The 27,785-nt window shown below is 44.4% G+C and overlaps 1 protein-coding gene across 2 annotated transcripts; it reads left to right on the top strand.

Annotated features, from left to right (window-relative positions):
• The first annotated feature begins 871 nt into the window (after window positions 1–871).
• On the top strand, window positions 872–10,278 carry zgc:66455 (uncharacterized protein LOC393502 homolog). Of its 2 annotated transcripts, none has more exons than XM_035779469.2 (9): window positions 872–1,082; window positions 1,212–1,248; window positions 1,395–2,420; window positions 2,640–2,681; window positions 2,822–2,922; window positions 8,475–8,536; window positions 8,726–8,892; window positions 9,137–9,364; window positions 9,634–10,278. In XM_035779469.2, the coding sequence occupies exons 1-9, from the start codon at window positions 996–998 to the stop codon at window positions 10,014–10,016; spliced, it is 2,133 nt and encodes a 710-aa protein (XP_035635362.1). In that variant the 5' UTR covers window positions 872–995; the 3' UTR covers window positions 10,017–10,278. The 2 variants fall into 2 exon arrangements, with proteins under 2 accessions (XP_035635362.1, XP_035635361.1); XM_035779468.2 differs by having other exon boundaries at window positions 1,395–2,462.
• The last annotated feature ends 17,507 nt before the right edge of the window (window positions 10,279–27,785 follow it).

Below are 27,785 nucleotides of genomic sequence, written 5' to 3'. Positions count from 1 at the left end.
ATTTCATAAACAGAACAAAAACAATAAGAAATGTGCCTGGGGCGACCAGTGGCACCTTTATGTAGATCTCAGCTTTAAATTTGTGCTCTTTCTGTATACTCACAACAGAGGAGGCTGCTGAGGGGAGGACGGCTCAATAATAATGGCTGGAATGGAGCAAATGGGGTGGCATCAAACCATGTGTTTGATACCATTCCACTGATTCCGCTCCAGCCATTACCAGGAGCCCGTCCTCCCCAATTAAGGTGCCACCAACCTCCTGTGACCCACACGCCTATAATGGAATTAACTGAGTCTGTACTTCCAACTCCATTTTCTGCCCTATGTTTGTTTTGTTTTTATGTTTTAAGAAAGTGTCTTATGTGATGGATACCTGGAGTATTTTCATTTTTTTATGACAGTGAATAAAAAAACAATTCAAATATCAAACCTTGGAATCACTCTCGTGCTTCAAAGTTGATCTGAATCATAAAGCACTCACTAAAGATGCCATACCCTGATAAGCTTTGCTAAACTATTGCTCTACTTTTATCATCAGCAGCATTTGGCTACTTAAAGTGCCCCAATATAAGTAACTGTTCACTACTGTATACAAAACATCCAACGTTTAGAATAAACATCTTTACCATTGGATCATTCATAATTGATGGAATTGACGTTCTTGTCAAATATATTTGTATTTATAAAGTACCTGGTAAAATAAACGTTCAACATAATACTTGTTGCTTCTGAGATGTACAGCTGCAGAAGTCAAGTTATCTTACCTACAACAGTGTTACATTGACACCTAGTGGATATAAACCATATAGACCAGAAGCATCCGAATATCAAGGCGTGCTAATTAGCTAATTGGCAATATATTTCACCTGTTTACGTCCACTTTTAGCGGAAACGAAAATAAACATCGCAGGAAAGAATTGACAATACCTGGGACAGTGTAGGAAGCCGACCTGCTTGCTAAATAGTGGAGAAAGTCAACGCAACGTGACACTAAAATGTCACGAAATCATTCAAAGTTAATATTTGTACGTTCACTACTACTTGCCAATGGTTTATTTACCGCAAACTGCGACCTGTCCTGGGTAAGTTGATGACTGACTTCCTTCTATAAGCAGTTCCCCTACATTTCACTGGAGATTGTAGGTAGATTTCAAGTGGTTGACAAACATTCCTGTTTTAATGCTACCTCAACGTTTGTATTACGTCCTTAGATAAGTAACTTTAGGAATGACGCTTACAACTCTCCCGGTAAGACAAATATTTATGTAGCCTTTGGGCCCTGTTCTATGGTCTTTTGTTTTAATTATTTAAAGTGTGTGTGTGTGTGTTGGGGGGGTTAGGCCTATGACTGACATTTTTGGATTGTCCTCTACACACTGTCCACAACTTCTCAGATGACCGTCATGGTAATGAGGGCAACGCCTTCTTCGCGCTGCGAAGCTGCCACCAGGTGATGCGTGGCAAGAGCGGCGAGTTCTTCTCCCCAGATTACCTGTGCTCCAACCCACCTCTCTGGTGCAACTGGACCATCCAGGTAGACCCTGGTAAACGTGTGCTCCTCCACCTAGAGGACTTCACCCAGTCAGATGCATGCAGCGAGAAGCTGGACCAGATCCACCTGGACGAGCCCCTGGGGGTTGTGGGGGGTCACAGGATCCTGGAGAAGTGTTGGCGTGAGGCCAAGTACACATCCCTCTCCAACATCCTCCACGTGGTTCAGCTAATCAGAGGTAAACCCAGTCCGCCCCACAGGGGCTTCTATGGGCGATACGAGGCATTCGTACCGCCAGTCACGTACAATGCTTATGGTGATACCACTGAAGAAGACTGGAAGCTGATGACTGAACCAGAACTGATAGAACTGGAACCCTTTCCATCTCTGGGAAGTTTCACTAAGTTTCTTCCCATGAAGGGGGGTGAACCTACGGAGGCCATTTTACTGGAGCGCCCCACCCCGTCAGCTCAGACCAACCTGGAGGTGGTGTTTGACTATTTTGACCAACTCCCTTCCTCTGTGTCCAATGGGCTTCCACCATGGGAAGCAGAGGAGCAAATGGTCAGAGAGGGGCTCTTGAAGTTTTCTCCTGTTCAGAGTGAGGAGGAAGATTGGAACAGAGGAATCTCAGAGGGGACTGAAGCAGACGAGAGCCACTTGACAAAGGACTGGAAAGTGGGTAACTTGAGTGGAGATGTGGCGGTCACTCGTCATGGGACGTCATGGTCAGGGAGGGATACCACGCAGACCCACACAGCACACCTTGGAAGTGACCCCTCCACACACCAGCCCCCTGTTTTGAATCCAAAATCCTCATTGCGCACTCCGTCTGCTATGCGAAGGAACGTGGATGCTCAAACTGCAGATGCCATCCCTCCTATAGAGTTTAACATCGTGTCACGCACAACAGCGGTGGATGACCAAGGTGAGGAGTCTGGCAATAAGGAATTGCTGAAAATGACTCTGGGTAAGTCTACAGCATCCAGTGACACACAAACACCCACTGATACCCAGGATCCCTTCAACCAACTCCCAAACATGGTTGAACAGTTTTTCAACAGCAGACATTATGGTAGGTAGTCAGCAATTTAATTAGCATACTTTGTCTGGTTTATGAAAATTGTCTTGCATGTTTACTTTGCAGAGAAAGACAGAAATCACACTGAAGTACCACACTTACCAGAAGGTGATTTCTTTTTTCTTTTGAAAAGGGTATTTTTAATATAATTCAAAGGCTATAACAAAAGTTTCAAGTCACTGGCCTTTGTACAATAGTTATAGAGCTGTGTATGAGTATTAAAGTAGATGCCTACTTGTATTTCTCAGACTACCTATTTGAAGTGGCTGTTGAAGTCAACTTCCTTGTGGCGCCAGAGGAGAATTGGGACCATCTTGTGAGATCACTGTTGATCTCAGTGAAGACTCTGGTGAGTTCTCATGTACAATAGAGCCCCACAGTGGAGGTGTCATAATACCCATAAAACCTAGCTTTCAAACAAGGAAATGGTTCCAATAGTTTTTCCAACATGAATTCTTCCCATAGGAGATTTTAGAAACGCTTATAATAAGGGCTGTGTTTTGTCTTACCCTGGCGTGACGTTTTGATATCCATGTAAATCTCTCAGACAAGGTGAGATATAGAAAGAGGGATAGATAGATTCAGCTCTATTTAAACAGATTAAAAATTCTAATAAGCATCAAAGTAGACATGCAAAACTACAAATCCCTGTAAGCTCCTGTAAGCTGACACCTTTGCTAACATGTATTTTATCAACTTAACTTGAACAAGACGGTTCCCAAAACGGTCTATTTTTAGGAAATGTAACCAACATGAGAGGTAATCCAGAGATTGTTGCCTTTGTCTCATCCAGATCATGGCATTTGTTCTTTATGATGGCCACATTAGTAGCTATTTAAGATTTCATTTTTGGGGGGGTAAATACAGGTGAATACAGTACCTTCGGAAAGTGTTTAGACCCCTTGACTTTATCCACCTGTTAGTTAACAGCCTTATTCTAAAATTCTCATCAATGTACACACTACCCCACTACAAAGCAAAAACAGGTTTTTATAAGTGTTTACTATTTTGTAGTTAAACATCACATTTACATAAGTATTCAGACCCTTTACTCAGTACTTTGTTGAAGCATTTTTGGCAACAATTACAGCCTCGGGTCTTCTTGGGTATGACGCTACAAGCTTGGCACACCTGTATTTGGGGAGTTTCTCCCATGCTCTCAAGCTTTGTCAGGTTGTATGGGGAGTGTTGCTGCTCAGCTATTTCCAGGTCTCTCCAGAGATATTTGATCTGGTTCAAGTCCAGGCTCTGGCTGGGCCACTCAAGGACATTGAGACCTATCCCAAAGCCACTCCTGCGTTGACTCGGCTATGTGCTTAGGGTCGATGTCCTGTTGGAAGGTGAACCTTAGCCCCAGTCACGTTCTGAGCACTCTGGAGCAGGTTTTCATCAAGGATCTCTCTCTACTTTGCTCCGGTCATATTTGCCTCGATCCTGACTAGTCTCCTAGTCTCTGCCGCTGAAAAACACCCCCACAGCATGATTCTGCCACCACCATGCTTCACTGTAGGGATGGTGCCAGGTTTCTTCCAGACATGATAATTGGCATTCAGGCCAAAAGGTTGAATCTTGGTTTCATCAGACCAGAGAATCGTGGTTTGAGAGTCTTTTAGGTGCCTTTCGGCAAGCTCCAAGCGGGCTGTCATGTGCCTCTTACTGAGGAGTGGCTTCTGTCTGGCCACTATCATATAAGCTTGCTTGGTGGAGGGCTGCAGATCATGGTTGGTCCTTCTGGATGGTTTTTCCATCGCCACAGAGGAGCTCTGAGTGACCATTAGGTTCTTGGTCACCTCCCTGACCAAGGCCCCCTCGATTGCTCAGGGCGGCTAGCTCTAGGAAGTGTCTTGGTGGTTCCGAACTTCCACTTTAGAATGGCGTCCAATGTGTTCTTGGGGACCTTCAATGCTGCGGACATGTTTTGGTACCCTTCCCCAGATCTGTGCCTCGACATAATCCTGTCTCTGAGCTCTACTGACAATTCCTTAGCCCTCATGTCTTGGTTTTTGCGTTGACATGCACTGTCAACTGTGGGACCTTTATATAGTCAGGTATGTGCCTTTCCAAATAATTTCCAATCAATTGAATTTATTACAGGTGGACTCCAATTAAGTTGTAAAAACAACTCAAGGATGATCAATGTAAAATGGGATGCACCTGTGCTTAATTTCAAGTCTCATAGCAAAGGGTCTGAATACATGTGTAAATAAGGTATTTCTGTTATTTTTAATACATTTGCAGACTTATATAAATCTGTTTTCGCTTTGTCATTATGGGTTATTGTGTGTAGATTGCTGAGGATTTTTATTTATTAAATTTTAAAATAAGGTTGTATTGTAACAAAATGTCAAGGGGTCTGAATACTTTCTGAAGGCACTGTCCTAAGTCACCTTGTCCTAGAGAGATTTACACAGTTATCAAAATGCCATGCCAGGGTAAGCCTAAAGGCTCCTGTGGGGGAAATGAATGGTGGGGAAATGTTTGGAAACATTTCCCTGTTTGACCGCTAGGCTTTATGGGATTTATGATGGGCTGTGGTACTCTAACTTTCTTCATAAATGAATGTCGTCTTACAGGGCCTTCAGAAGGTATTCATACCCCTTGACCTATTCACCATTTTGTTACAGCCTGAATTCAAACTGGATTAAATATTTAAATCCCTCACCCATCTACCCACAATACCCCATAACGACAAAGTGAAAATCTAATTTGCAGTTGAAATCAGAAGTTTACATGCACCTTAGCCAAATACATTTAAACTCAGTTTTTCACAATTCCTGACAATTAATCCTAGTAAAAAAATCCATGTCTTTGGTCAGTTAGGATCACTACTTTATTTTAAGAATCTGAAAAGTCAGAATAATATCTTTTATTTTTTAAATCCCGTTCCCAGTCGGTCAGAAGTTTACATGCACTCAATTAGTATTTGGTATCATTGCCTTTTTTAAATTGTTGAACTTGGGTCAAATGTTTTGGGTAGCCTTCCACAAGCTTCTGAATTTTGGCCCATTCCTCCTGACAGAGCTAGTGTAACTGAGTCAGGTTTGTAGGCCTCCTTGCTCGCACATGCTTTTTCAGTTCTGCCCACAAATTTTCTATAGAATTGAGGTCAGGGCTTTGTGATAGCCACTCCAATAACTTGACTTGGGAAGTATGCTTGTGGTCATTGTCCATTTGGAAAACTCATTTGCAACCAAGCTGTAACTTCCTGACTGTCTTGATGTTGCTTCAATATATCCACGTAATTTTCCTACCTCATGATGCCATCTCTTTTGTGAAGTGCACCAGTCCCTCCTGCAGCAAAGCACACCCACAACATGATGCTGCCACCCCGTGCTTCACGGTTGGGATGGTGTTTATCGGCTTGCAAGCCTCTCCTTTTTTCCTCCAAACATGATGGTCATTATGGCCAAACAGTTCTATTTTTGTTTTGTCAGACCAGAGGATATTTCTCCAAAAAGTACGATCTTTGTCCCCATGTGCAGTTACAAACCGTAGTCTGGCATTTTTGTGGTGGTTTTATAGTAATGGTTTCTTCCTTGCTGAGCAGCCTTTCAGGTTATGTTAATATAGGATTCATTTTTACTGTGGCTAGAGATACTGTTGTACCTGTTTCCTCCAGCATCTTCACATGGTCCTTTGCTGTTCTGGGATTGATTTGCACTTTTTGCACCAAAGTACCTTCATCTATAGGAGACAGAACGCTTCTCCTTCCTGAGCGGTATGACTGCTGCGTGGTCCCATGGTGTTTATACTTGCGTTTTCTTTAGAGTTTCCCATGATGTCAAGCAAAGAGGCACTGAGTTTAAATGTAGGCCTTGAAATGCATCCAATTACACCTTCAATTGACTCAAATGATGTCAATTCGCCTATCAGAAGCTTCTAAAGCCATGACATAATTTTCTGGAATTTTCCAAGCTGTTTAAAGGCAGTGAACTTAGTATATGTTAACTTCTTGCCCCACTGGAATTGTGATACAGTGAAATAATCTGTGTAAACAATTGTTGGAATAATGACTTGTCATGCACAAAGTAGATGTCCTAACTGACTTGCCAAAACTATAGTTTGTTAGCAAGAAATTTGTGAAGTGGTTGAAAAACAGACTTCCTTTTCGCTCTGTCAGTTAGGTTTGTATTGTGTAGTAACTATACTGAACAAAAATATAAACGCAACATGTAAAGTGTTGGTTTCATGAGCTGAAATAAAAGATCCCAGAAATGTTCCAGATACACAAAAAGCTTATTTGTCCCAAATGTTGTGCACATTTGTTTACATCCCTGTTGGTGAGCATTTTTCCTTTGCCAAGATACACCACACCTGTCAGGTGGATGGATTATCAAGAAGCTGATTAAACAGCATGATCATTATACAGGTGCACCTTGTGCTGGGGACAATAAAAGGCCACTCTAAAATGTGCAGTTGTCACACAATACTACAGAGGTCTCAAGTTTTGAAGGAGCATGCAATTGGCATGCTGAGTGCTGGAATGTCCACCAGAGCTGTTGCCTGAGAATTGAATGTTAATTTCTTTTACCATACAATGTCGTCTTAGAGAATTTGGCAGTAACCCCAACAGGCCTCACAACCGCAGACCACGTGTAACCACGCCAGTCCAGGACCTCCACATCCGGCTTCTTCACCTGCGGGATTGTCTGAGACCAGTCATCTGGACAGTGAATGAAACTGGATTTGCACAACCCAAATTGTTGTGGGGGAAGCTCTGCTGCATGCTCGTTTCCTCACCAGGGTCTTGACCTGACTGCAGTTTGCGGTCATAAGTGGCTTCAGTAGGTAAATGCTCACCTTCAATGTCCACTGACATGCTGAAGAAGTGTGCTCTTCACGGGTGAATCCCAGTTTCAACTGTATATGGCAGAGTGTATGGTGTCGGAGTGGACAACAAACGCAACTGCTTTTTATTGATCGCAATTTGAATGCACAGGGATACCGTGACGAGATCTTGATGCCCATTGTCGTGGCATTCTTCTGCGGCCATCACGTTTCAGCATAGTTCACAGCCCAATGTCACAAGTATCTGTACAGAAATCCTGGAAGCTGAAAATTGCCTAGTTCTTCTATGGCCTGCATACTCACCAGACATGTCACCCATTGAGCAAGTTTGGGATGCTCTGGATCGACGTGTACGACAGCGTGTTCCAGTTCCCTTAACGAGTTTGCACAGCTATTTGAAGAGCGGGACACATTCCACAGACCATAATCAACCGCCTGATCAACTCTACACGAATGAGATGTCTCGCTGCATGAGGCAAATGGTCATTCCAGATACTGACTGGTTTTCTAATCCACTTACCTACCTTTCTTTTTAACGTATCTGTGACCAAAAGATGCATATCTGTATTCTCAGTCCATATAGTAGGGCCTAATAAATGTATTTCAATTGACTGAGTTCCATAGGAACTAACTCGGTAAAATCTTTGAAATTGTTGTATGTTGCGTTTTTATATTTTTGGTCAGTGTACAATGTTGATCCATCCTCAGACTTTTTAATGGCTGTAATAGGAGAACTGTTTTAACGTCACATTGGCCTCATGGTGAAATGCCTGAATGGTTTCCTTCCTCTCCGGCAACTGAGTTAGGAAGGACTCCTGTGTCTTTGTAGTGACTGTATTGATACACCATCCAATGTGTAATTTAGTAACTTCCTCATGCGCAAAGGGATTTTATTTTTAGGTGATGTTGTTTGTGAAAAACAAACCCATTCCACTTTGACATTATGGGTTATTGTGTGTAGGCCAGTGATGACAAAAGTCTAACATTTTTAAACCATTTTAAGCTAAGGCTTTAACAAATCAAAATGTGTAAAGACTGTATATGGATTTTGGTCATTATTTACTGTGACTGGTGCATTTGATTTGGAACTGCAATAATTAATTTGTTTTTCAGATTAATGAGCAGTTGGAAATTGTCCACATACCCAAAACCCTATCCTCCAAAAGAATAAAAAGGTTGGTTTACTACATTTTGTAACCAAGATCTCCAATTTTGTCTTTAATGACTGCAAACAAATATAGCTTTTTTTAACTGCATAAAAGGGGGTTATTGGCACTGTAGTTGATAAAATATCCCAAACTTTTGCTGAATTAGGCTACAACTGATGGATTAAATGCCTTTTAACAGTTTTGTTGTATCAACAGGTTGAGTGCAGGAGTGCTTTACATCCTCTGGCTGCAAATTGGGGGTGGGCCAGAAGGGATGAAGGATCACAGGACCCTGCACCCAGCCCTGCAGGAGCTGTTACAGATGGTGGTTAGCCCCAGGGGCAGCTCAACACAGGGTGTCATAGTCTCTGTATCCACCGCTGGTAGGTCTGTTTCCTCCAAACAAACATAAATCTGTAGCTTATTTTGCATTGTACTCTGATATTTACAACTTGCACTAAAGGTTACTGCAGAGGTTTAATAAGATAGTGTTGTATAGCTTGCAACTAGGTGTCTTGAGGCTCAATGAGGTGAAAAATGTATTTTACTTTAAATAATTGATTTGAAGTGATTTTTTTTCATATTTAACTCCATTAATGTTAGTTTTGCACCCTGTGTGTCTCTCAGATGTGAATGAGTGTGAGACTCAGCTGGTGCTGTGTGACATCAACGCTGAGTGTGTGAACCGCTTTGGTTCCTACACATGCAGATGCCACTTCGGGTTCGAGGACATGTCTAGGCTGGGCTCGGGTGGAACCATTTGCGTGGACAACAAGGCCGCTGATACGGACCGGCACAATGAGTCGACGATTACGGTGGATCAGCATAGTCCTGAGCAGCAGCACCGTAACACTGGTACTCCATAGATTTTGGTAGAATTATTGTTTTCTGAAGTACAAGGAAAACATACAGTATGACATTGGTTAGTTTAAGAAAATCAGTGGCACTGAAGTTGACAAGTTAGACCACCACCCTAATATTCCTATATTTAACCCCTGAAAATGGGTTTGTTAGGGTTACACATTGTTACCTAATAATGTTAGACATGAAGGTGACTGCACTAGGTAAATTGTGTACATATACATATTGTGTACATATAATCCTTGCCTAACCTTTGACCTTAGGCTGTACTTCGGTGTGGTCCAGCGGGATGGTCAAAGGCATCTACGTGGTGTGCTTCCTGCTCAGCTTCCTCATCCTGCTGCTCCTTGGTACCGTGGGCATGCTGTACCACCGCCACCACCGGGGGGCCTTCCTGGTCCACTGTCGGCGCAGGAGCCTCGTGAGCGTCCCCCCCATCCCCCCTCCTGACTACAAAAACGACGACAACACTTCCACCCGCACCAACTCGGAGCTGCCCCCTCCGGTCCCACCCATACGGCGCCCTAAGGAAGGCTGGGCTCACCCCAAGGACTGCTGCCCCTCGGTGGATCTGCCCCTGCTGCGCTTCAGCCCCCTGCTGCCTCTTGATGGGTACATGGAGCCAGGGGAGGGTGTCAAGCCTTGAAGAGAAGATTGCTCTGTGGTTGTCCTGAATGTGTAATTGGAGCATTGAGACCTGTTCTGGGCAGGTTGACTTCACTGTTTCCTGAGTTCATTATTTTTCTGTTTATCTTTGCCTTTTCTCTATTGTTGAAATATCTTGACTGTTACCTTTTGTATTACATTGTCTTTGTGTGTAGTTTGGATGTGCTACTTGATATATTCTTTGGATCATTGTATATAGTATATTTAACAGATTAACTTCAATTAAATAAATGTTAAATTGGCTCTACATTGAATATATATTAAAACAAATGTTTTTTTTTTTTTTAATTAAATTGGAAGTACAATTTCTAGAACAAAGTAAACTTTGTTAAATATGCAGGCATATCTCCGGTTTGGCATTATGCCTCTAAATAAAATGTATTTACTTGTGAGGGGGAAAAGGCCACAGAAAGCGGACCTTAAATACCAACGGCACAGCGCTTTTACGCGATGTTGTGCTTTTCCCACAAGGTGGCAGCGCGTGCTAGGAAGTGTCTCTGAAAAAGCTTAGTTTTCGACTGGGTAAATAGTTTGTTTTTCCTGTGGTTCTTAAATATGTCAACAAAAAAAAGGGTATACTGAAAACGTAAAACAAATACAGGAGCAAAGGCATGCACCAATGACCCCCACCGTCGGAGAATAGATGAGGGAAACGGTAAGAATGAGCCATTGTGCCTCTGCAAAATGATGAAATTCTAGACCCCCGCGCACCTAATCTGTGGCCCGAACTCAGAAATGTTAATCCCCAGTCTCTGTAGAAGAAAAAAAAAAACTTAGTGGTAGATTGTGTTTTGTCGGTGAAATGGCACCGTGTCAAACCGTACTCCTTCATTTGTTCCACTGACAGAATGCTATGCAAGGGAATTGCATAATGATAAAGGTCGCTGACTGAATTTCATTAGGCTACCTGCTCTGCTCAGCGGCCTAACCAGTTATCCGAGCCAAATTATTAATATTTCAGAAATGACAGGACTATTTCAAATTGTGTAGCTAGGCCTACTAAAATTCCTTGCATGATCCAATGTCCACAAAACATGTCCCCCTTTCTCTCAAAAGTGCTTTGATTCTAATTGGAGTGTAAAACATGGCCAACATGCCAGGCTGAGAAGTTTGACATTTTCCTTTACTCATGGCATTGCCCTAATAAAGAAACACATTAATACAGTATGGCTGATAAGAGAACTGCTCTTTTGAAGGGAAACAAATCCCACATGCATTTGAATGGTAGAAAAGGTAACTTAAGTTACGGGTGGTCAGACAGGTCCCTATCGGAATTGTTGCTATTGGATGGGGAGCAGAGTTTGCATTTTATGCAGGCGGGAAGTGCGTTTAACAGGCTAATCTTTGGCCGGCCAGGCAGGGTGGGGAGACAGGGTGGTCCACCTAGTCCAAACCACATTAATAGGCTTACACCACCTAATCCAAGGCAGTGTGCTGTCACATGGGAAGTCTGCTGACCTTACTTTATTTTATTGCAGGGCACTTGCTCTTCAGCCCTTTTGTACTCAAACCCGCTCAAACCCTGTGTTCTTTTCAGGAGTAAATGTCCCTTTATAAAATTCCCGGTCCCTTTCCTTCATGTCCGTGTTCAAGGGCTGGACATGAAATGAGACTGTCACTGTGATGTGTAGACTAGACTTACCGCCGCAGTAGTCCTCCAGCCCTGAGGCAGTACAATTTGAACAAAGTGACTCGAGCCCTTCTATCAGGATCTTTGTCTCTTTCTTTAGGGCCTATGACACATTGACAGTTATGTACAGCATAACAGCTAGACTAAATGTAAACTAATAGGCTATATATGGTAACATTTTGGTTGGAATGGATTTCAAGCTTGATAATGGATATGGGGTCCTCATCTGAGGCTTTGATCCACCATATTGTGTGTGTCTGTGTGTTTTAATGTTGTCTGTGGTGGTCTGGTAGGGGGACAGACAGATCACATCTCCAGATGTGCTCTCAGCATCTGCTCTTCCACTGCTGCCTCCCTCCCTCACCCCACGCTGGTCTCCCCCCCCTGTGAATCAGATGCCAGGGCCCCTGAACCTGGGACTTCTTTGTTGCTGCTCTGAATGCCTCTCATGTCTGCTAGGTAGAATTGGCAAGGACAGCGGGCCATGGGCAGCGATCCACAGGGCAGTGGGAAGAGGTGACGCCTCCGGCCGCTCACAGTGGGCCCTCTGGCGGAGCCGGGGGTCGAGGAGGGCACCCTCCCTGTGGTTGGCCTGGCCTGGTCCCCCCCTGCCGTCCAACGAATCACGCTGAGCTCACCTGCCTGCCAGGCAGCGTCATCTGGCCATAATCCTCTCCATCCCCCCACCTTCGTCTGCTCAGATGCATTGTAACAGTGGGTGTGAGACTGTTCTGTTAAGAATGGGGGAGTGGCAAGCTTGTCTCTGTGTGGTGGTTATGCTCAGGTATGTATTTTCTGTTGCTTGGCTTTAGGTGGTTCTGGCTGCTCTGAGGTGTTCCACAAAATGGTATTAAGAGGTCTCAGATATTACACGTATTCACCCACGAGCTTGACCCTCAGGGGGCACCAACAGAAGGGTCTGTATGATGATGACAGTGATGACATCTGCAGTGGTATGTTTTACGGGCCTAGACTACGGTATATAGTAGGGGTATATGCTGCATGCAAACGCCTGTATATTGTACTGGTTATGATTTGGGCTGACGTTACAGTGATATGTTTCTGTCCGATGCTCACTGGTATCTGTACGACTGAATGTCAGGGCCATTACTCTTAAGGGTAGCCATGGGGAGACCCGAACTTTGGAGCCATGTAACTACCTAAACTCAGCAAAAAAAAGAAACGTCCCTTTTTCAGGACCCTGTCTTTCAAAGATAATTTGTAAAAATCCAAGTAACTTCACAGATCTTCATTGTAAAGGGTTTAAACACTGTTTCCCATGCTTGTTCAATGAACCATAAACAATTAATGAACATTTACCTGTGGAACGGTCGTTAAGACACTAACAGCTTTAACAGACTAACAGCACTAACAGACGGTAGGCAATTAAGGTCACGGTTATGAAAACATAGGACACTAAAGAGGCCTTTCTAATGACTCTGACAAACACCAAAAGAAAGATGCCCAGGGTCCCTGCTCATCTGCGTGAACGTGCCTTAGGCATGCTGCAAGGAGGCATGAGGACTGCAGATGTGGCCAGGGCAAGACAGGGCTACAGGGAGACAGGAGAGACAGCTGAACGTCCTTGCCGTGGCAGACCACGTGTAACAACACCTGCACAGGATTGGTAAATCTGAACATCACACCTGCCGGACAGGTACAGAATGGCAACTGCCCGAGTTACACCAGGAAAGCACAATCCCTCCATCAGTGCTCAGACTGTCCGCAATAGGCTGAGAGAGGCTGGACTAAGGGATTGTAGGATTGTTGTAAGGCAGGTCCTCACCAGGCATCACCGGCAACAACGTCGCCTATGGGCACAAACCCACCGTCGCTGGACCAGACAGGACTGGCAAAAGGTGCTCTTCACTGACGAGTTGTGATTTTTTTGTCACCAGGGGTGAGCAGGGGCCTTGTCATGGACGAAGGAATGAACGTTACACCGAGGCCTGTACTCTGGAGCGGGATCGATTTGGAGGTGGTGGGTCCGTCATGGTCTGGGGTGGTGTGTCACAGCATCATCGGACTGAGCTTGTTGTCATTGCAGGCAATCTCAAAGCTGTGTGTTACAAGGAAGACATCCTCCTCCTTCATGTGGTACCCTTCCTGCAGGCTCATCCTGACATGACCCTCCAGCATGACCCTCCAGCATGACAATGCCACCAGCCATACTGCTCATTCTGTGTGTGATTTCCTGTAAAACAGGAATGTCAGTGTTCTGCCATGGCCAGTGAAGAGCCCGGATCTCAATCCCATTGAGCACGTCTGGGACCTGTTGGATTGGAGGGTGAGGGCTAGGGCCATTCCCCCCAGAAATGCCAGGGAACTTGCGGGTGCTTTGGTGGAAGAGTGGGGTAACATCTCACAGCAAGAACTGGCAAATCTGGTGCTGTCCATGAGGAGGAGATGCACTGCAGTACTTAATGCAGCTGGTGGCCACACCAGATACTGACTGTTTCTTTTGATTTTGACCCCCCCCCCCTCCTTTGTTCAGGGACACATTATTCAATTTATGTTCGTCACATGTCTGTGGAACTTGTTCAGTGTATGTCTCAGTTAATTTTGTTATGTTCATACAAATATTTACACATGCTAAGTTTGCTGAATATACACACAGTTGACAGTGAGAGGACGTTTCCTCATGTGTGGGTTGCATCCAAGTCTCTTGCAATACAGTGGCACTGCCTCCAACACAATAAAGCTAATGCTTACGAGCATAAAGGATGACCTAATGGCAGTAGCCAATGCCACCAGCTCAATCTCTCTGGCTGATACTTCAAGCTAGCTCTGCTAGCTTATGCCACGAGTGTCTCTATGTGCTGTTACCTTGTTGTGTGGCATTTACAGTTTTCCTCGATTGCTTGAGCACATTTGTCCAAACAGAATTCATTTTTTCAATTAACACGCAGCCTCAAACTGTAGGCCAAAATGACACCTTTAATTTGCTAAGTGTATTAAGACTCTCAGAACATTAAATAAGTGACACAAAATCAATTACCTCCACTAAAACGTACAACTTGTTATCTAATGAAAAGTCATTTCAATCAATTACTATAAATACTAATTATCAATATATCCTAACATGGTTATACCTCTTATATGTCTGTGCCATTTGTTGATACTAGAATTATATTACGCACCATAAAAGGCAAGTAAACATATCACTGCATGGACTGTATTCTGTTTTCCTAAAATTATGACCAATGCAGAAACATGTCACCCAAGAGCATAAATATCCAGGAACAAAAGGCTTTCTTTAACCTTTTTCCATTTTAACTGAGAGCTGAACTATACTACATGGCTAAAAGTATGTCAAATCAAAATCAAATGTATTTGTCACATACACATGGTTAGCAGATGTTAATGCGAGTGTAGCGAAATGCTTGTGCTTCTAGTTCCGACAATGCAGTAATAACCAACGAGTAATCTAACCTAACAATTCCAAAACTACTACCTTATACACACAAGTGTAAAGGGATAAAGAATATGTACATAAAGATATATGAATGAGTGATGGTACAGAACGGCATAGGCAAGATGCAGTAGATGGTATCGAGTACAGTATATACATATGAGATGAGTCATGTAGGGTATGTAAACAAAGTGGCATAGTTTAAAGTGGCTAGTGATATATGTATTACATAAAGAAGCAGTAGATGATATAAAGTACAGTATATACATATACATATGAGATGAGTAATGTAGGGTATGTAAACATTATATTAAGTAGCATTGTTTAAAGTGGCTAGTGATATATTTTCCATCAATTTCCATCAATTCCCATTATTAAAGTGGCTGGAGTTGAGTCAGTGTATTGGCAGCAGCCACTCAATGTTAGTGGTGTCTGTTTAACAGTCTGATGGCCTTGAGATAGAAGCTGTTTTTCAGTCTCTCGGTCCCTGTTTGATGCACCTGTACTGACCTCGACTTCTGGATGATAGCAGGGTGAACAGGCAGTGGCTCGGGTGGTTGTTGTCCTTGATGATCTTTATGGCCTTCCTGTGACATCGGGTGGTGTAGGTGTCCTCGAGGGCAGGTAGTTTGTCCCCGGTGATGCGTTGTGCAGACCTCACTACCCTCTGGAGAGCCTTACGGTTGTGGGTGGAGCAGTTGCCGTACCAGGCGGTGATACAGCCCGACAGGATGCTCTCGATTGTGCATCTGTAGAAGTCTGTGAGTGCTTTTGGTGTCAAGCCGAATTTCTTCAGCCTCCTGAGGTTGAAGAGGCACTGCTGCGCCTTCTTCACGACGCTGTCTGTGTGGGTGGACCAATTCAGTTTGTCTGTGATGTGTACGCCGAGGAACTTAAAACTTACTACCCTCTCCACTACTGTCCCATCGATGTGGATAGGGGGGTGCTCACTCTGCTATTTCCTGAAGTCCACAATCATCTCCTTAGTTTTGTTGACGTTGAGTGTGAGGTTATTTTCCTGACACCACACTCCGAGGGCACTCACCTCCTCCCTGTAGGCCGTCTCATCGTTGTTGGTAATCAAGCCTACCACTGTAGTGTCGTCCGCAAACTTGATGATTGAGCTGGAGGCATGCATGGCCACGCAGTCATGGGTGAACAGGGAGTACAGGAGAGGGCTCAGAACACACCCTTGTGGGGCCCCAGTGTTGAGGATCAGCGGGGTGGAGATGTTGTTACCTACCCTCATCACCTGGGGGTGGCCCGTCCGGAAGTCCAGTACCCAGTTGCACAGGGCGGGGTCGAGACCCAGGGTCTCGAGCTTGATGACGAGTTTGGAGGGTACTATGGTGTTAAATGCTGAGCTGTAGTCGATGAACAGCATTCTCACATAGGTATTCCTCTTGTCTAGATGGGTTAGGGCAGTGTGCAGTGTGGTTGAGATTGCATCGTCTGTGGACCTATTTGGGGGTAAGCAAATTGGAGCGGGTTTAGGGTGTCAGGTAGGGTGGAGGTGATATCGTCCTTGACTAGTCTCTCAAAGCACTTCATGATGACAGAAGTGAGTGCTACGGGGTTGTAGTTGTTTAGCTCAGTTACCTTAGCTTTCTTGGGAACAGGGACACTGGTGGCCCTCTTGAAGCATGTGGGAACAGCAGACTGGGATAAGGATTGATTGAATATGTCCGTAAACACACCAGCCAGCTGGTCTGCGCATGCTCTGAGGACGCGGCTGGGGATGCTGTCTGGGCCTGCAGCCTTGCGAGGGTTGACACGTTTAAATGTTTTCCTCAAGTCGGCTGCAGTGAAGGAGAGTCTGCATGTTTTGGTTGCGGCCGTGTCAGTGGCACTGTATTGTCCTCAAAGCGGGCAAAAAAGTTATTTAGTCTGCCTGGGAGCAAGACATCCTGGTCCGTGACGGGGCTGGTTTTCTTTTTGTAATCCGTGATTGACTGTAGACCCTGCCACATACCTCTTGTGTCTGAGCCGTTGAATTGCGACTCTACTTTGTCTCTATACTGACGCTTAGCTTGTTTGATTCCCTTCGGAAGGAATAGCTACACTGTTTGTATTCGGTCATGTTTCTACACCTGCATTGCTTGCTGTTTGGGGTTTTAGGCTGGGTTTCTGTACAGCACTTTGAGATATCAGCTGATGTATAAATACATTTGATTTGATGTTTCCGGTCACCTTGCCCTGGTTAAAAGCGGTGGTTCGCGCTTTCAGTTTCACGCGAATGCTGCCATCAATCCACGGTTTATGGTTTGGGAATGTTTTATTCGTTGCTTTGGGAACGACATCTTCAATGCACTTTCTAATAAACTCGCTGTGTGGACAACCCTTCAAATTAATGGATTCGACTATTTCAGCCACACCCGTTGCTGAGAGTTGTATGAAATCATGCACACAGCCATTCAACCTCCATAGACAAACTTTGGCAGTAGAATGGCCCGTACTGAGGATTTAATTTTTGCCCTGCTAGAGCTGCCCCACTAGAGCTGCCCCTGTCAACTGTAAGTGCTGTTATTATGAAGTGGAAAAGTCTAGGAGCAACAAAGGCTCAGCCGCAAAGTGGTAGGCCTCACAATCTCACAGAACGGGACCGCAGAGAGCTGAAGTACATGGCGCGTAAAACTTGTCTGTTCCCAGTTGCAACACTCACTACCGAGTTCCAATCTGCCTCTGGAAGCAGCTTCATGAAATGGGTTTCCATGGATGAGAAGCCGCACACAAGCCTAAGATCACCATGTGCAATGCCAAGCATCGGCTGGAGTGGTGTGAAGCTCTTCGCCATTGGACCCTGGAGCAGTGGAAACGCTTTCTCTGGAGTGATGAATTACGTTTCACCATCTGGTGGAGGAGGTATAATGGTCTGGTGGCTGGAATCTTTGACTATTTTTAGGGCCTTCCTCTGACACCGCCTGGTATAGAGGTCCTGGATGGCAGGAAGCTTGGCCCCAGTGATGTACTGGGCCGTTCGCACTACCCTCTGTCGTGCCTTGCGGTCGGAGGCCAAGCAGTTGCCATACCAGGCAGTGACGCAACCAGTCAGGATGCTCTCGATGGTGCAGCTGTAGAACCTTTTTGAGGATCTGAGGACCCATGCAAAATCTTTTCAGTCTCCTGAGGGGGAATAGGTTTTGTTGTTCCCTCTTCACGACTGTCTTGATGTGCTTGGACCATGTTAGTTTGTTGGTGATGTGGACACCAAGGAACTTGAAGCTCTCAACCTGCTCCACTGCAGCCCTGGCGATGAGAATGGGGTTGTGCTCGGTCCACATTCTAGATGATTCTGTGCTTCCAACTTTGTGGCAACAGTTTGGGGAAAGCCCTTTCCCGTTTCAGCATGACAATGACCCTGTGCACAAAGTGAGTTCCATACAGAAATGGTTGGTTTGTCAAGATCAGTGTGGAAGAACTAGACTGGCCTGCACAGAGCCCTGACCTCAACCCCATAGAATACCTTTGGAATGAATTGGAATGCCGACTGCGAGCCAGGCCAAATCTCCCAACATCAGTGCCCGACCTCACTAATGCTCTTGTGGCTGAATGGAAGCAAATCCCTGCAGCAATTTTTCAACATCTAGTAGAAAGCCTTCCCAGAAGGTTTGAGGCTGTTATAGCAGCAAGGGGGGGGCAGCTCCATATTAATGCCCATGATTTTGTAATGAGTGTAACGAGTGGGCTGAGAGTCGGGAAGCAAGTTCAGGGAGTAAGAGTTTTAATGAATAAAAGAAACAATGAACACGAAACACAAAAAACGCACCAACATGAAAACAGAGTCAATAACACCTGAGGAAAGAACCAAGGGGAGTGACAGATATAGGGAAGAAAATCAAGGAGATGATGGAGTCCAGGTGAGTGTCATGAGGCGCAGGTGTGAGAGACGCTGGTGACGGGTTTGCGGGATAATCAGCAGCCTGATGACCTAGAGGCCGGAAAGGGAGTATACTTGACAATGAGGTGTTCGATGAGCAGGTGTCCATGTAGTGTATCTTCCTCTGTTGGCCCCTCTACCTCTCCTTTGTCCTTGTCCTCTGCCTCTTATTTGGTCCATTATTGCAAACAGCAAGTCAGAGGTGATTTATTTTATGCATAAGGACTGATTTAACATGTGCAGAAGAGGTTCACATTCATGGGAGTAATTTTTATCAGCTATGACCAAATGTTTAAAATTAGTTTGACATGATTTGACTTTTTCAACTGACTTTTGTGTCTTTTGTAGAGTTCAAATCAAATGTATTTATAAAGCCCTTCTTACATCAGCTGATATATCAAAGTGCTGTACGGAAACCCAGCCTAAACCCCAAACAGCAAGCATTGCAGGTGTAGAAGCACGGTGGCTAGGAAAAAAACTCCCTAGAAAGGCCAAAACCGAGGAAGAAACCTAGAGAGGAACTAGGCTATGGGGGGGGTGGCCAGTCCTCTTCTGGCTGTGCCTGGTGAAGATTATAACAGAACATGGCCAAGATGTTCAAATGTTCATAAATGACCAGCATTGTCAAATAATAATAATCGCAGTAGTTGTCGAGGGTGTAACAAGTCAGCACCTCAGGAGTAAATGTCAGTTGGCTTTTCATAGCCGATCATTGAGAGTATCTCTATCGCTCCTGCTGTCTCTAGACAGTTGAAAACAGCAGGTCTGGGACAGGTAGTATGTCCGGTGAAAAGGTCAGGGTTCCATATCCGCAGTCAGAACAGTTGAAGCTGGAGCAGCAGCATGGCCAGGTGGACTGGGGACAGCAAGGAGTCATCATGTCAGGTAGTCCTGAGGCATTGTCCTAGGGCTCAGGTCCTCCGAGAGAGAGAAAGAAAGAGAGAATTAGAGAGAGCATACTTAAATTCACACCGGATAAGACAGGAGAAATACTCCAGATATAACAGACTGACCCTAGCCCCCCGGCACATAAACTACTGCAGCATAAATACTGGAGGCTGAGACAGGAGGATTCAGGAGACAATGTAGCCCCATCCAATGATACCCACGGACAGGGCCAAACAGGCAGGATATAACCTCACCCACTTTACCAAAGCACAGCCCCCACACCACTAGAGGTTGTGTTTACTCTGCAAAAAAATGTGCCTATCATTTTCATTGTGTTAGTAATTAAGACAAATTGTAATAGTATGTTTGGTGTGTGGTAGTGTATTGTTTTGTCATTGGCACATTCAGATGTTGTATTACCATATATGCCTACTACTAGACAGATTGAATGGGAATAAGATTCTGGTCAACAGATGCAGCAAAGTCATGCAGGGATTTGTAAACCTAGGCTAATGACACTGGTCTAATGCAAAATATTCATCCTTAATTAACAGCCAGACAGAGCATACAGCTGGCGTGGTAGTTATTTATTATTTCATATTTTTAAAGCACATTTTTGTGTATGCCGCTACACAGTACGTGAGTTTTCAGGTCAAAATTGTTCTCACCTTTTTTGCCCCTCACCAGTTTGCATCCTTGGTATTGTTTCACGTCTGTATTTGTATTCAATTTATAAAGAAATAAAGTGGGATTTATGTATCTTTATAATTAGACAAAACTTTCCATTTTAAGTTGAAGACTTGGTGTTATACCTCCTAGCTAGTGATATTCCATTCAGGTGGGGTCTATATAGAGTATATATATATGTATATATATATATGGCATTTGGATAAAAGCGTCTGCTAAATGCCATATATATTTGGAGGTGCCAGGCACGGGCCACTCTGAATGTGCCATAATGTTTTCATCTTATTGCCAAACAAATCACTTCAAAAGGAGGTTAGCTTCGCACATTCGTCCAAAATAGTTCCAGCATCCGAACAGTGCACCTGACAACTTCAAATCGCAAGTGGCTGAAACTGTCTCGCTGGACAAAGCATCTGAGCGAGTGAAACAGCGCCCCTCTGTCTTACTAGATGTAGCCCATATATCTGAAGCATATATCTGATACTGTCTGGCCAAAAAGAGTATGACAAGCCATACTCTTTTTGTCCAGACAGCATCGGATACATGGGCTACACATACACGTCCTCTCGATACCGCTGGCAGTATTATCAGCAGCACCTGTGTTTTTACTAAAGAAATGTGTGAACTTCTACATTTTTCTGTTGAAATTAAATCTACTTTCCTTCTTTTCCTTTTCTCTGCCCCACTCTGACAAGTGCCTCGTTGCTGCAGGTTAATATCAAGGAAATTCCTGTTTGCAATCGTATCGCGTGAAACAATGAATGGGAACTCTGCCACGGCGGAATAGTCCATTATTTTGAACCAGTCCGTGGGTAATTAATGACTCTTGTTTCTACTATTATGAGAAATATGGATTATATTAATACTGTTATGAAATGTATGTATATTATGTATGGAAATACATTATTGATCTAATTTATTCATTATTATCCAGCTGTATGGATTAATAAACATTTTTGGGGGCATTTTTTGTCGACAATGGGGCATCATTAACCTGGTTACAGTGGCCAGGCAACGCCCCCACCCATTTCCTTGATTCCACTGATTCCATTGCTTTTTCCAAGTGGACAGGGACCGTTTTTACCCATCACCAAATGGTGTCTCACCATATCACATCACTGCATTTCCCATGTTATTTATTACGTCAATCCGCCTGGTTTACACACAGTAGTGTTCAGGAATCCAGACAGAGACTGAGGATGTGTTTTTGGAACTTTTGGGGGGGGCAGTTAGCCTCCCTGTATACATTCAGGGAAGGCTTTGTTTTACTGTTGTGTCAGATACAGTGCTCTATGAAGGCTTTGTTTTACTGTTGTGTCAGATACAGTACTCCTCTGTGAAGGCTTTGTTTTACTGTTGTGTCAGATACAGTACTCCTCTGTGAAGGCTTTGTTTTACTGTTGTGTCAGATACAGTACTCCTCTGTGAAGGCTTTGTTTTACTGTTGTGTCAGATACAGTACTCCTCTGTGAAGGCTTTGTTTTACTGTTGTGTCAGATACAGTACTCCTCTGTGAAGGCTTTGTTTTACTGTTGTGTCAGATACAGTACTCCTCTGTGAAGGCTTTGTTTTACTGTTGTGTCAGATACAGTACTCCTCTGTGAAGGCTTTGTTTTACTGTTCAGTCAGGTACAGTACTCCTCTGGGAAGGTTTTGTTTTACTGTTGTGTCAGATACAGTAATCCTCTGGGAAGGTTTTGTTTTACTGTTGTGTCAGATACAGTAATCCTCTGGGAAGGTTTTGTTTTACTGTTGTGTCAGATACAGTACTCCTCTGTGAAGATTTTGTTTTACTGTTGTGTCAGATACAGTACTCCTCTGTGAAGATTTTGTTTTACTGTTGTGTCAGATACAGTACTCCTCTGTGAAGGTTTTGTTTTACTGTTCAGTCAGATACAGTACTCCTCTGTGAAGGTTTTGTTTTACTGTTCAGTCAGATACAGTACTCCTCTGTGAAGGTTTTGTTTAACTGTTCAGTCAGATACAGTACTCCTCTGTGAAGGTTTTGTTTTACTGTTCAGTCAGATACAGTAGTCCTCTGTGAAGGTTTTGTTTTACTGTTCAGTCAGATACAGTACTCCTCTGTGAAGGTTTTGTTTTACTGTTCAGTCAGATACAGTAATCCTCTGGGAAGGTTTTGTTTTACTGTTGAGTCAGATACAGTACTCCTCTGTGAAGGTTTTGTTTTACTGTTCAGTCAGATACAGTACTCCTCTGTGAAGGTTTTGTTTTACTGTTCAGTCAGATACAGTAATCCTCTGGGAAGGTTTTGTTTTACTGTTGAGTCAGATACAGTACTCCTCTGTGATGTTGTCTTTTCCAGTCTGGATGACTCTCTCCCAGTGAGTCAGTTAGATGGAACACAACGTGCCTCCCTCCGTCTCCGTGGGGGTCTGACGCCTGTCTTTGTGCTCTGGGCCACAGTGACAGTGGACTTCTGTAGCTCTCTGTTTGTGGTGGAGCCAGTGATCTGCTCCGTTAGGTTCACAAGGGAGCACCGCCACAATGATGGAGTGACTTTACCCATCCGGTGTGTCAAGACGCTAGTTAATGAACCTCTGCTCACACTGCAGCTGCAAGCCTCAGCTTGGGTGGTCAACATGTCTGCCTTCTAATGCCCACATTGCTGTTTCATCATGGATTATCATTGAACATAAACATAAGGCAATGTTCAGCCATCTTGTCAAAGCAGAACCTTCCCCACGGGAACAGTTATTTGGGGATTTTGGCTGTTGTATTAACTTTGAGCACAAGTATCGAAATCCCACCTTTGCTGCTGCTCCATAGCCTGTCTAATTTACAACATAGGCCTATTGATTGTAACACATCTCTCTTTCCTTCTCTCTCTGACCTCAGCGAGCATCCTGCTGAGTAGAGGGCCTTTACTCCCCTCTGTTGCGGAGCAGAGCTGGACGGGGACTAATATGACAGGAGGGCTGTGTGTGTGTCCCAGAGTACGTCTGTATGTTCATAGGGAAACAGCCATATTGCTTGTCCTGAGGGAGAGCCGCTGTTGGTGAAAACCGCTGACCTTGCATCTCCTAAACAGGATGAGTCCACTGATAGTCCCATAGATTTGTATTAACCTGATATGACTGTTGTGTTGCTATTATATCAGAGGCAGGGGAGAGTTTTTCCCCCCTTTCTACTCATGGCACAATGTATTGGAATTGGCCTCTGCAATTTATTTTTCTATTAGCCAAGTCCTCTGAAGTGTGATTGGGCTGTGAGCCAGTGGTAACTGGTCAGGCCGGTGGAGAGTGGACTGGCCGAGCTGATAAGGCTAGAGTCAGTCCAATACTCTACACAGCACAGTGACTCACAGCTACAGATGGACAGCTTTTACAACTGTGATTGAATCTAGATATGAGGAACTGGTCTGACCCCCCCCCCAGAGACAAGCTCCACCATACACAACTAGGGGTGACTTCCTGTTCCAGCTCCCTATAAACGTACAGTACCTCACCTTGGCTGAGCTCGAAAGTCATCAACAAAACAGTCTTCATTTTCCCCAAGCTGTGATGTGCTGTGTATACACAGCTGATCAACTGCAGCCATCAGAAGCTTTTGAATTGCTGTAAGTAGGGCAGATGGTATTTTGTGTCTTCACTAATCCAGGCTGGATATTTACTGGTAACATTTCACAAAATGACCCCAGGGCATTGACGAGAAGGATGTGACAGAAGAGTTTTGGAGGGGGGTCTAACCAGTGCACCCCTCACCACCACTAAATCTATCCCATTTAACAGTGATGTCCCCCTCCCCCCTCCTCCCTGGTACTGGGACCAGCTGTGGATCAATACAGGGACATCTGTTGGTGTTTCAGCCTTTGTGCCCCGTGGCTCACCTGCTACTGAACATACCCTGTAACTGTAGTAATACAGGCATAGTGTTCTCAGTAGCTACTGCAACTCTGTGGGGCTCATAGTGATAAGTGGACATTGACTCTTATTCCCAACCCCTGTCACTGAATTGGCTAGATCTTCGATTCCATTTCCAAAATATTTGCAGAACCATTTTCAAGCTATGACTTGAGATACCTCTTGATACAGTAGTTTGTTTGAGGTCAGTTTCCCTTGAAATTAATGAGGAGATAAATTTGACCAAAAAACGACAACATAGCCTAATCAGTTCTCAGGGGTTCTTGAGGACCAGCTTTTAAACTCAATGCCAGATTGAACCAATGACATACTGTCGACCTACCAGTTCTGTATGTGTGATGCTGCAGCCAGTTAGAATAGTCTATAGGGGGCAGTGCACAGCCTTTTCCTGCTACACCCTCTTCTCTCTCCTCCCAGTGCAGGACTTTAATCATTCTTTGGATACAACAATAGGAGAAACATTTATAGTCATATCCCGGTAATGAAAGAGGTGTCTCGTTGTCCTCTTTCATTTAACACATTGTCACAACCCAGAGCCCTAATCTCGCTCTCTGACGGACAGTTGCATCCTGGGAAAGAGGCGCATGTCATTGTTTGAGTGAGTCAAATCTGTTAAGCCCTTATTCTTCCGAGGGGTATTTGCATATTCGGAAGTATTCTTTAGTGGCGGGCCAAATCCTCCTTATATGTGATGTGATGCATTTTTTTTTAATCATTTGTGAAGTATCTACATGCGCTATTAGTGCTGCATAATACCACTGTATAATCTCAGAGATAAGATGGGTTCTCTAAAGTGTAGCATTACGCCGGGATGAAACACCGCAATTTCAAGCAGACTCAAAGGGGCTCAAATGTCAACGGAAATGTCAAGTGCTTTCGCAACGGCCGAATACCGGAATACCTTTTCTTTATCACCACCACCACCATCACTATTCCTCACTCGGCCTGGACTCTGTAATATGTGATAACACCAGCTCCCTCTGACACACCTGGCCTCCCCTCCCTCACGCCTCCTCTGATTTATCATCAGGATGGCTTTCCTAATTCCACAGCGAGACTCCGTCCGTTATCTATGCTTTGGCGTTCAGCGCGGCGAGGTACGTGGCCCAGTCTGGCATGCGCACCACCGCGGGTCTGTCTGTGTCCGCGTCAGGCGGCGCAGCTCCTTAGGAGTCCCTTCTGCGCATCGGGGCCTGGAACGGCCACGGTAACATTGTTTAGTTCAGGTGATAGAATAGAGTAATGGAGGTATACTACTATACTACTATGAAGACGTACTACTGCAACCCTACGAGTGAGCCTACCATCTGTCTATGTACCTATACATGTACAGTATGCATGTACACGCAACGTAGACTGTCATTCAGAACCCATCGGCTCGCTTCTCCCTCCTCTGGTTCGTTCCAATGCCATATCAGAGACGGAAGACATTTTCAGAGTCACTTTGCATCTGTTCTGTGGCTGTGTTTGTCTATTTGTTTTGTTCTTCCCTGCTGTGTATCTAAGCGTTGATTTCTGCCGGCGGGGGACACATGAAAAGAGCCATGGCACGAACAGAAAACAAGCCCTCAGAGACGGAGAGGATGAAATGAAAACACAAGGAAAGGAAACCAGGCCCAGGAATAAGCTGCGATTAAACCGCAAACAATCAAGCAGGCAGGGACGAGGAGTTGGAGAGAACAAAAACACAACAATGCAAGCAAATAAAACGGGCAAACAGGGAACGCCACGTGTTTATGGAAAGATCTTGGCGAGGACAAATTACACCAACTGCCGATTAACAGAGCGGCGTGCTTTGAAGAAAAAAAGAGAAGGAAAAATGTGTTTTGTTGGAAATGGGAACCGTTTCTTTGACAAAGAGATGTCATTGGATATCATTGTAGGAAATGGACACCTCTGTGAGTGTTATCATGCTGTAGCTGCACTAGAAAACAATACACCAACAATTCTGAACCTGTTTTCGCTCGCCATTGCTTTAAAGACCTGTAACATTTCAGCAAAACAAATATTCTTGCGTCATCTGAAACTGTCAGCATTCTTTTGGCACTTGGGTCTTATTGGCCTCGAAGCTAATCTCTCTCTCTACGTCCTACAGTAGAGAGCTTGGTCGAAACTCTTCAAGTGGAACGATGGTGGTGTTTCCATACAATTGACTGCGCTTCTGAAGTCCTGACACAAGGTCCCTTATGACAGATGAGGGCTTTTTAATGGTCTCCATGTGAACGCACTGGACTGGTTCCTCTTAATTAGTACTTTGTCTCTGGTTAGAAGTGACCTTTTCTTTTGCACTTTTACTCTGTTTCTGTCTCTCTCTCTCCTTGGTTATGTGCGGCTTTGCCTCTGTACCATACTGTATAGTCAGCCATTTTGACAATGCCATTCCAGCAAGATGGCCCTTTCTGAATCGCTAATCACACCACACTGTTTCGTTCCAAAATTGGCCCCTTTGAATTCCTGGCCACTTTATGGCACAACCTTAAACCACAAACCCATCCAAAAAGCACAACCAGCAGTGTCCCCCTGTCATCCCGCTCTCTCTCCCAGGCGCTACCATGGTTTCTCTGGCATGTCTAGAGAGCGGCTGCAGCCATCGCCTCCTCCATTTGGAGAATCAGAGATGACCTTTCCATGAATAAAGTCAAAGAGGATTAAGGCAGAAGAAGCCTTCCCAACGTCGGGCGAGGGGAGCGGCAGATGCAACCTCCTCTGAACGTGGCTAGAGTGTTGATGCCTACGCCGCCTGAAGGCAACGTTTACGAGGGCTGAGTGTGTGTGTGTGTGTGTGTGTGTGTGTGTGTGTGTGTGTGTGTGTGTGTGTGTGTGTGTGTGTGTGTGTGTGTGTGTGTGTGTGTGTGTGTGTGTGTGTGTGTGTGTGTGTGTGTGTGTGTGTGTGTGTGTGTGTGTGTGTGTGTGCATGTGTGTGTTTAAATGTTGTGCAAAAAAAAAAAAGACAGACCTGGCTCTAAGTGGAATGATAGGAGAAAAGGAAACAGTCAGAGAACATGTCTTCTTGAGTTGCCAAAAAAAAAGTATATTTTCAAAACTCCTGCCAATGTTTTATTGAAGATATACATTGAATTATTGAGCCAATCATTAATCCGTCAATTTGAGGCGATAGCATCGCAACCTAATATCCTTATCTGATTTATTGGCCACTCCTATCTAATCCATAGGTTACAAGATGTACGAACATGGGGTGTATTGCGTTAAGTAAAATATCTGCCCATCACACACTCAGGATTATAGCAATTGTGCTTAGTCTACCTTTATTCACAGCTGAACTAGAGCCAGGATCAGGGCTGTGTATTGACACCCCTGCCTTTGATCAATCTGAACTGAATCTTATTTCTTCATTGGCATTAATGCATTTGGCG

The sequence above is a fragment of the Oncorhynchus keta genome, chromosome 10 (assembly GCF_023373465.1).
Source record: "Oncorhynchus keta strain PuntledgeMale-10-30-2019 chromosome 10, Oket_V2, whole genome shotgun sequence".
NCBI lineage: Eukaryota > Metazoa > Chordata > Actinopteri > Salmoniformes > Salmonidae > Oncorhynchus > Oncorhynchus keta.
This window is presented reverse-complemented; position numbering and strand designations above follow the sequence as displayed.